The sequence below is a fragment of the Micromys minutus genome, assembly GCF_963924665.1.
Source record: "Micromys minutus genome assembly, chromosome: 20".
NCBI classification, from domain to species: Eukaryota; Metazoa; Chordata; class Mammalia; order Rodentia; family Muridae; genus Micromys; species Micromys minutus.
In genome coordinates this window covers 48,084,391-48,094,785 of record NC_137955.1, presented here as the reverse complement: position 1 = coordinate 48,094,785, position 10,395 = coordinate 48,084,391, and the positions used below count along the sequence as shown (strand labels likewise).

The 10,395-nt window shown below is 46.6% G+C and overlaps 1 protein-coding gene across 2 annotated transcripts in view; it reads left to right on the top strand.

The window, feature by feature from the left end:
- Nucleotides 1-544: 544 nt before the first annotated feature.
- The window catches only part of ADCY2 (adenylate cyclase 2), a 370,486-nt gene continuing 360,635 nt past the window's right edge, over nt 545-10,395 (top strand). The window contains exon 1 of one of the 2 annotated variants that reach the window (XM_080933614.1): nt 545-983. In XM_080933614.1, the coding sequence (XP_080789740.1) occupies nt 762-983 (222 nt within the window). In that variant the 5' untranslated portion in view covers nt 545-761. The remainder of the gene's footprint in view (nt 984-10,395) is intronic. The other variant, XM_080933613.1, reaches the window with a different exon arrangement.

Here is a 10,395-nt window from a genome sequence, read left to right as displayed (position 1 = left end):
AGGAGGACTCCCACAAGTCTGGCAGGGACCTAACTCATGCCCAGAATCAAATTATGGCAGAGAAAGTGAAAAAGAAGCCAAATTCTGCTAAGTAGGGATTCTAAAGAGGGGAGGTGGTCCGAGATGTGCGATTCCTCTCCAGGGGTTAGGGGTATTGGATCATGGCAGCCTTTTCCACTGCTGCCCTGTGAGATCATGGAGAGACAGTAGGGACCCTGGCAACCAGGTGAGAGACTTGAGGAGCCCAACAGTAGCCCTCAGGCTATTTTCTGCTATAGTGGAGAGAAGGGCTGGAGCCCCAATCTGCTTGGCTGGGGTCCAAAATCAAGAGGAGGGGGCGCTCCACTCTGTGGTCCTCCGCACGATGGAGGGCAAGCACCCGGTCTGCAGCTTTCTCTGGAGCCCAGCCTGGCCGTCGGGGGGCGGTGGTGGGCGCGGGCCGGCGCCGCCCCTGCGCGGAGGCCCGTGCGCCGCGCGCGGGGTGGGGCGAGGCGGGCCGAGGGGCCGGGTGGCTCCCGCCCTCGAGAGCGGTGGTGGCGGCGGCGCCCGGGAGCTGCCCTGAGGCCGCCCCCGGCCCCCGCCCGCGCGTCAGCGCGCCCAGCCCGGGGCTCCGAGCTCCGCCCGCGCCCGAGGCCCCTGCGCACAGCTCCGGGCGGGCAGCCGGCGGGTCGCGGCGGCGCGGGGGCGGCAGGCGGTAGGCGACCGCAGAGCGGCGCTGCCCGGGCAGGGCGCGCACGGCGGGCGCCCCGCGAGCCGCCCCGATGTGGCAGGAGGCGATGCGGCGGCGCCGCTACCTGCGGGACCGCGCCGAGGCGGCGGCGGCAGCGGCGGCGGGCGGCGGCGAGGGGCTGCAGCGGTCCCGGGACTGGCTCTACGAGTCCTACTACTGCATGAGCCAGCAGCACCCGCTCATCGTCTTCCTGCTGCTCATCGTCATGGGAGCCTGCCTCGCCCTGCTCGCCGTCTTCTTCGCGCTCGGGCTGGTGAGTGGCCTCCCCTTGGCTCCGAGGGGGACAGTGCAGGCGACCCTGTCTCGCCCCAGGCTGCTCCTCACGCCCTGCGCAACTGCCCGAGGCCCGCCTGGCTAGGGCGAGAGCTGAGGACAGAGGAAAAGTTTCCTTGGAAGCCTCTGCCCAAAATAAAGTTGCCAGGGCGTGCTCCAGGTGGACGGGCAGGGCGTGTGGGTTCAGCATCTCTGCGCCCCGTGGCCAACTCTGCGCTTTCTCCCGGCGCCGCTGCCCGCAGCAGTGGCAGTCTCCGGGCTTCCTTGGCGCGCTAGCTGCTTCCCATCCCTGTTCGCGGAACGCCCCCGGCTCTCCTCTCTGAGTTTGGTCTGGGCATTATTTAACTCTTAAAACAGGCTGCTTTGGGAAAACAGTTCATATGACAGCGAAAATGAAAACCAGATAATGCTGTGCATCTTTGGCTTTGGAATCTTTCCGTGCTTAGCCATGTAGAGAGAAAGTGATGGGGTGTTGAGCAGATGCCCATGCCTCGACTATAAGAGGGCTAAAAATGGAAGGGACCCTCGCTGCTTTCCCCTTTCTTGAGAAGTGCACGAATCGATCATAGTTCCCTGCAGATGGTTAAAGCGTGTTTTCATCACTGGAGGCATTAACGCAGCCCAGTAGCTGATGTCAGTTTTTCTGGTTCATAATTTTCAGTCAGGAATCTTGGGTTGGCTCCCTGAAAGGAAATCTGTAGATGGCGGTAACTTCCTCTTAGCGCTCTCTTCTCTTCAGTGTGGTTCAAACTTTTCCCCCTGACCATGATTTGCATGTGCAGACTGTGTCCAAGGCCTCGATTAGCCTGAGTTGTCTAGTCAGTGAATAATGTGGGATGTTTCCACTGAACGGTATTTCCTGAGCTTAGGATGTAAAGACACGCCTGGTTTCACCAGTCTTGAGCAGCTTTAGCTCACACTGCCTCAAGGGCTCAGAAACTCTGTTAGGTATTGGACAATTCGTTTTAGATATGTCGAGCCAGATGGTGCTCACATTATGAGTCCGGAAAAAAAAAGTTTCTGTCACGGCTCCGTTTTTTAAATGTCCCCACCAGCGTGGGTCCTGTTTTCTGATTGAGTTCCATGAGGTAAGGAAAGATAATCCAAAGTGGCAGACCATGACGTCACTGGCCCTCTCCTGTAGCAGGCCAAGCAGGGAGCTCCTTCCCTCCTGGTAGCCTAGGTGTAAGGGAGGGCAGCCCCACCCCTGCAGCACTTACTCCCTCCTACTTCTAAGACCCAAAAGAACTTAAAGAGAGATTTGGGGGAGGGAGTGGCATCAAGGCAAGCCAACAGTCTTTAAAGACCTCACCTCACTCTCACTGCTGGTAAGAAAACATCACAGTTGTTCTGTGGAACCTTGCTCCTCCTAAGTGTTTCTGTTTGTTAGTAATTCAAATCCTTCTGGCAGGTTCCTTTCTAAACGGAGAGGAGCAGGTGATGGCCTATTTATAGTGCTGTGAGTCTAGGGAGACAAGTGCGAAGTTCATGTTCCCCAGACACACTACGTTGTTTCCAGGTTAGAACGCTCTAACTTAAACCAGGTTGAATTAGGTACTCTTGAATGGGTCGGTGAGAAATGCATGGGTCTTAAGGGACTTTAGGCTTCCTTCTCTCTCAGCTGCCTTTGTTCCTTCTATTTGGCCTTAGGGAGTCCCTTTTCCCCGTTTTGCTTAGTTTACATGTTGGAATGATAGCCTTTAAAAGGTCTTTGAAACTTCCATAGACATATACAATGTATTTAATCTGACTCCACTCCCTCAACCCCTCCAGAGTCTGTCTCCCTGCCTTTTGCAAGAGCAAAAAAACAAAACAAAACAACAACATAAACCTGGAGTCCAGTTATGCCGTGCATGTGTGTGTAGCTGTGGGGCCATCCATAGGTGCATGGGAGACCACCCCTTCTTGTAGATCCATCGACAGCCAATAGCTACTCCTCTAGGGCTAGGGCCTCGTACCATCTTAAAGGGAATCATTGCTTTTCCTTAATATGCTCATTCTTTCCACACCTGGGATTCAGCTAAGTCATTGTAACCAGAGCCGGTGTTTTCTTGACTTGGCTGTCACCCAGAGCAAGGTCCACATATGACATGAGATGGGTTCTGCTCCTCCATGCCCCAGGCTGGCTTCATGCCCACTATGTAAATTTTCAGTGTAAGCTGCAGACATGTTCCAGGGAGGAAGCCTGAGTCTGGTCCAAAGGTTACTTTCAGGTAGGGACTGGGGCTGTAGGGTGCTGTGAAGAGAGAAAGGCCCAAGAGATGTGGCTGCTGTCCTCCAATACCACGGTACAGGGACAGAGACTTCTAGGCTCACAAAGATTTATCTTTTTGCTTCTTGAAGAATTGTAGTCAGTGTCTCTACTTTCAAAAAGGAAAACCCCATCCAGATATCCAAAGACAGTTAAGGTAGGAATGCCGAAGATGCAGTGGGAGTGAGTTGGAGCCATGCTTATGTGGATGGAGATGCAGCCTTACCTCAGACTGAGCAGACACTGACTTCTGAGGGGTCTGCCTTGGGGCTTGGGAGTGTCACTGCCTCTTAGGCTCTGCCATCTCGGAGCACTCTCTAGAATAGCTGAGCCCTAGTGTGATTCAACAGTGGAACAGATCTAGGTTATTTTCTGCCTAAAATCTTGGGTAGTTTCCTTGACTCCCGTGCATCTGCCTAGCTTTGATTCCTGTCTGTCTTTCATGAGTTCTCACAGTAACAAACAGGGTGGCAGTTTTCTTCAGCACAGCTCCTGTCTCCTAGTACATTTGGGTCACAAAATGACCCCAGGATATTCCAAGTACATAGAAATCTTTCTGCTTTCTTTATGTGAGTTGGTTTTGAATTTGTATTCAAAACAGAAAAGGGGGACTAGGGTTGTAGCTCAGTGGGAGAACGGCTTGCGCAGCACGGATGCTCTGGGCCGCTCCATCCACAACACCACATTCAACAGCCATTGAGTTCGATTCCTAGAATCCAGGGCTGGAGATTTGAGAAAGAGTATCAGGAAATACAAGGTCATTCTCAGCTCACTGTGAGTCCCAGGTTAGTCTGAGCTACAGGAAACCTTGTATCAAGGTATAAATGAAATTAAACAAAGAGGGGAAATAGCGGTCTGTCTTTTGATTTAGTGCCGGCTTCATTGACTCTTGCAATTTTGTATCACCACAACGCTATGGATCTTTGATGCATTTTCACTATTTTGTAAAAGTAAAGGTGACTTGAAACTCAGCAGTCTTGTATAATTGCTTGTTTTCAACCCAGAAGTCTAAAAATAAGGTTAATGTCACTCTTGCTAAGAATTACCCTAAGATGACTTAAATAGAGCAACTCTGGGGATAGCTTGTATATCTACATTCTGTTGATAACATGAACACTCATTCTTTGCTGGGCTGTGGAAAGTTTCAATAAAATGCTGATGCATGATGGTTTTGACGCTGGTTTGCTGAGTGCCTACCCAGTGCCTCATGGTTGCCAGGGTGACCCTGAGAGGGAAAACTTAGACCTAATGAGACCAAACTAAGTTGTAAATATGATCATGTCACTTTGATTTTTAGAGCTGGCTTTCATTACTGAATGCATGAAAACCTCCTTTCAGAACAAAATCCTCTCATTTATTATGTTCGAGATCTGCCAGCTTTTCTCAAAAATTGCCTTCATTGTTAGCAAAGGTTGACATAAATTTTGTTTGTCAAAATACCAGGTGGCTCTGGACATGTTTGTTTTGACTAAAATTTATGATTAGGAGTGGTCGGTATTTGAATGGAAACATTATATTCCCATAAATTTAAAGTAGCCAGACATTTTAATAAAATAGGTCTTGTAACATATCCTGGAGCAAGAATATGTGCGTTTATTAACTGTAAATATGCGCTATGTGCTGCCGAGCCCATGACCCACCCTTGTTCACAGTGATAAGACAAGCTAGAGTTTGGAACCAGTAGGTGCAAGTACTTTTCACTACCCATTAATTTTCCCTAAGGGCAAATGTATCAGACAATTTCTTTCCTGTATTTACTGCAAAGAAATTCCATCTTTCAAAACAAAGAAACAGACATGAGCATTTGTAGACAGAACATTTCTTGATTGATCCAGTCTTTCAGCACCTGCTGTTGGTAGAAGAATCACCCACTTCTGAGAAGGCTGGAGTCTGAGGTAATAGACAGACATGCCCCTCCTCTCTAAGGAACAGGGGGTTCAGCGTGTACTTTCTGTTGTTTCAGAATTATAGAAGTAAAATGGAACAGAGCATTTCCCTAGGAACTAGAGCAAAGGTGGCAGGTCTGTTCTTCCCAGCATTTCCGTGCATAGAAGCAATGTTTTCTCTGCAGGTGTTTGTAATTTGCAGCCAGTCAGTCACTAAGTCATTCCACTTAATGTTTTACCTGTAGTCTACACAAAAGCCAAGGAAACACTCTTAAATTTGTACAGGGATGGTGGTTGTGATATCAAATACTATACAGGTTAAAAATTGAAATGGGAAGTCTTCAATGAATAGTCCCTTCCCTGTTTAACAATGACAGTAGAGAAGAAGGCTTGGTGGTGTGTACCTACAATTCCAGTGGTACAGAAGATCAGAGCTCAAGGCAATCCTCAGATGTGTTTTGAAGTTTGAGGCTAGCCTGAGCTACATAAGAACCTGTCTCGGGAGTATGAAGGGAAATGGCAGGGGTGAAAAATGATTAGGAACTTAGAGTTTTGATTTTCTTCCTGTGTTCTGACATCTGTGACCTGAGGTAGTGTAGGATGATATCATTATACAATAAGGCAGGTCAAGCCTATCATTGGGTGGGAAGGAAAGATAGGCAGGGAAAAGTCTAGGAAGGAGAGAGGAGGAGAAGAAAGTGGGAGATTCAAGAGGAGGCAACATGGAAACAGACATGGATGTTTCTCTCAGCGCATCTATGTGGATAAGGTTGTTATAAATATTTTATAAGGGATGGAATTGGTCAGGATCATTTGACTTATCTGGGTGGGCAAATTATATCCTACCAATGGATCAGAGTATTTTGCTGTGTTCTTTGATGTGATGACTTAACTGAGTTCAAAGTGGCCCACCATGGAGTTGGGATGTGTGTGCAAGGCTTGGCAACAACATACAAATGGACAGTGAGTGAAAACAACACTCTGGGGCAGTGTATCATCCGGGACAGAAGCAGCCAGGTGGGCAGAGTGCATCATGCCTGGGTCCAAAGAAGACGGATGAGTACTAAGAGGCGGCATGGAGCAGCTAAGAGATGCCCTGCAGTGCCATGTGGTCCTACAGTTGTAGGCATTAGCGCGGAATAAAAGGTTACTATTTTTACCACAACAAGGTAGACTGTCTGTCACATGCATTTGTCAAATGAAATTGGGTCTGCCTCAGAAAGAGATGATTGAAATGACCAAGAAGCATCCCAGGGAGCATTTAATATCATAAGGTCCCTGGAGATACATTTTTGTGGTCCCATAGCCAACTAATAGTAGACTTGAGAGGAATCATTCAACACATGCACAAACGTATACCCAGAGAGCCAGATTATTTTATTTTCTAGGTCATGTAGAGGTGGGACAAGATCTATGGGCACTGAGCTTTCCCTCAGATGAGGGATGCTGTGAGGAACATGGCAGGTCTGGAGACTTTCCATCCTTGGCTTTCATAGTTCTCTGGTGGGAATCTCTTCTGCTGTGAACGGGCTCAAACTGCTCCTCATTCCCCTCTTTCTGTGATGAAGGATGGGCAGAGATCCTTCTCCCACTTGCTCATTGAAATGGTGGCACCAATCAATTTCAGTCCACTAACTTCTAGGATTTGCCCCGTTGCGCGGAGAATCCATCTGTGGCATTCCTGCTATCTGAGAAGGTCCCGACATGGCAATGTGACCCACGACAGCCATTCCTTTGAGCTGCAGTTTCTTACTGCTATTTTGAAGCCTTAGACTCTACTGAAAACCAACAGCAGTTAGAGGTGAGACAGTAGTTTCTGGTGTGGGCAGTGGTCCTTATGACAGTAACATGTGTGTCTGTAATTGTTTTATCATGAGTTCAGGCAGAGTACACTGGGGTACTAGTGATTAGACAGGTTGTTGTCATTGAGACAGTCACTTGCCTCCTTCCTTAAGTCACTGGATACCTCCTGAGCCTGTGCTAAGGCTGACACTGTGTTGATACCATCCCCAGTGGTGCACCTGCAAGTGTCTCAAGACTTAAAGCATCTCTCTTCAGTGACAGATAACCTGCCCTTCTGGGCTCCTCAACCAAGACCCTGTCTACCTGTAGTCCCTGCTCCTTCCTCTGTTGGGTATTCGCATTCAAGTTCCTGGAGAGTTGAGCCCTTGAATACCCAACCACTTCTGATTTCTGCTTTATACTCGAAATGCCTGTGAATTGCACAAGGAAGTTTAACCCTCATCTTGCTGGGCAAGTTTAGATAGATCCATCTATAGGCGGTTTTCCTCTCAATTAATTGTGGCACAATCAAAAAGGAAGTCTCTGCCCTCAATGTTGGACATAATGCTGACCAGGTGGCAGCCTCCTTACTGTAGCATTTACCACGCGCAGCCGCTGGAAAGCAGAGCATTGTTGATCCACCTGGATACAGCCCTCAGTTTTGCCTCTTAGTAGACAATCCTACAGAGTTAAATCATCTATGGTTTCCTCAATTACTTCCAGGAAGGAAAATGAATAGCAGCACCAGGTAAATGGGTCTTGGATGTGAGTTAAGGATGATAAATCTCATATGTACTTAGGACAAGAAGAGACATGTAATATTCCTTGTCGTTATTGTCTTTATACCAGCAGGATGTCCTTGTCAACGGCTTGTATGAACAGACATATTTCAGGATGAAAATAAAATGAATATTGGAGTTTTAAAACTCCAATGTGAAAGAACAGGGATGTGTTTCTATTTATATAATAAATGTGTCATTATTCATGATTACCATTAATAATAAATGTGCAATAAGTTAATAACTTAATTATTGCTGATTTATTTTTAAAGGAGACAGGAAAAAGTGTGGCTAGCTTAGTTTCGAGCCACATTTTGACAAAAGTTTAACTTTCCCCAACATAAAAGCTCTTGCCAACTTGATTTGCATTGTCTTTGATAGTTCTCAATGCTGTTACCTTTGAGGAATTTTAAGTAAAATTAGCAAAAGTAATAAAGGAATGTTTACCCTGTGATAACATGATATGAGATGAAGAAATATACACACATACCTGGTTTGCAAATCCCAGGTGGCCTGGGAGAAAGAAAAGAGTTATTGAGTCACTTTGTATGTTTTTTTTTCTTTTGACAAAATTAGTCCTGTGCTGATTCAATGCCCTCTTTGTGTGAGAAGACAACAAAAGCCCGTGGAAGGGTAGGGTAGGCTAGGGGAAGGACTGACTGGGTCTAGCCTTTTGGCAGTGTTACAAATAATTTCTTTTGTGCCTCTCTACCTCCTCTCTCTCTCTCTCTCTCTCTCTCTCTCTCTCTCTCTCTCTCTCTCTCTCTCTCTCTCTCTCTCTCTCTCTACCTCCTCTCTCTTACTTTGGTCTATACTTTGGTCTAAAGAAGCCAGACTCAGATGAGATCAGCGGACTCAAGAAGAGATATCAATTTGGAAACCTCCATAAACCAACTGGGAAACTGGTTACAGACTCACCAAAACTCTAGGCACACTACCAAAGGGAAGGAAGTAATACACAAGGGAGAGAAGAAGAGAAAAGGCAGGAAGAGAAGGACACACACACACACACACACAAACAGACAGACATACAGATACACATATAGATACACAGACACAAGCACACACATAGACATACAGACCCACACATACACACACATATATATATACAGGCACACAGACATGCACACAACAGATGCACATGTGTGTATGTACACACACATACCCACACAGAGGGGGGAGCAATGATCATTAAATATTCTTAAGACAAATTATATTTCAACCTAATTAAAAAGCTAGTGATTAAAATTATTATAGGCATTGAGATATATGGAATGAATACGGTAATAGAGTTGAAATGGGAAGAAATACTATACAATAAAGGTCGCTGTGCCTGACAGATTTGAGAGTAAGTCATGTCCAGTCTAGCACTGCTAGTATCAAAGGTCTGTAGTTTGTTCTTTTGGTTGAATCAGGCTCCTGCCATGTAGCTCTGGGTGTCCTAGAGCTCAGACCATAGACTAGCTGTCCTTGAACTCAGAGGTCTGCCTGTCTCTGCCTCCTAAAGGCTCTTGGTCAAGAAGTTAGTGGGTTAGGGTGAAGGAAGCTTCCTGCTTGAATCCTTCCATCCTCCATACATATCTCGGTTTGCTACTGCAGCCACAAGGCCACAGCATCGGTCACCAGTCCTCTGCAATTATTCCCGATTGAATCGTTGTGTGCAGTGCACGGATGCCAACCTGTATAGTGTATCTTTTAGTTTCTTGTGTTATTTTAACAGAATAAGGCACAGCATTTAATATTTCAAGCTAAGAGTTTCCTGTAAATATTTGAAAGAAAATTTTGGACGAATCTATTAGAGTCAATAAAAGCTACAGATGACATGTTTACGGGCAGGGTCAGCTGAGTGCAGATGGGGGGGATGAGATGTGGAGGTAGCTCAGACATAGGGTGAACCTCGGGATCAATCTGTCCCCATAATAGACTACAGACAGTTTAAGCAGAATAGCCACGCACTTTGGAATTGGGACTAGGTGCAGAGTGGGATTAATCATTCGATTAGCCTGATTAATCTTCCCTTCCTGAGTACAATCCTCCTTGATTTACATCTGGATTACTTACTCATATGAAAACAAACAGCCACTAATCCAAAGTGGACTGCATCTGCCCACTGATTTATTTCTCTGCGTGGGCTTCATCTCCCTCCCAGTATAAGCTTCACACTAAACTGGGCTCACCTGTTTCTAACTTGCCCTTTTTGTTCACCTTATCACACCCGTGTGCACACACAGTGCACATGTATGTATTAATGAGAGTGCAATATGAGACCTTTCAACTTCACTACAGTGGGAAAATGGTATCTATTCAGTAGGAGCTGCTCTTGCACCTTTGAGTCAGACTCAGCTTTTGCTTTAGAAGGATGCTGTGCAGTCTAGTCCTCACTTGCAATGCTGGCCAGCAGTGAAGAAACCCACTCTTTGTTAGAACAGCAGCCCAGGCTTTGGAACCCACGGTGCTGCGGCTAAGCTGAGCTCCTTAGCCTATTCTAAATACATGCTACACTCACTGTGTTTTCATTTACGGTGGGATTCTCAGGGTACAACCATCTGAAGTTGAGAAGCTGTGTCACTGTAAGAGATTGAGGTCTATGTACACATTATCTTTTTGTAGAAAATCAACTTTTATTGATTATAATAATAATAATAATAATAACTCCCATATATCTGAGTTTCACATGTGAGTGTTTGGTTATGG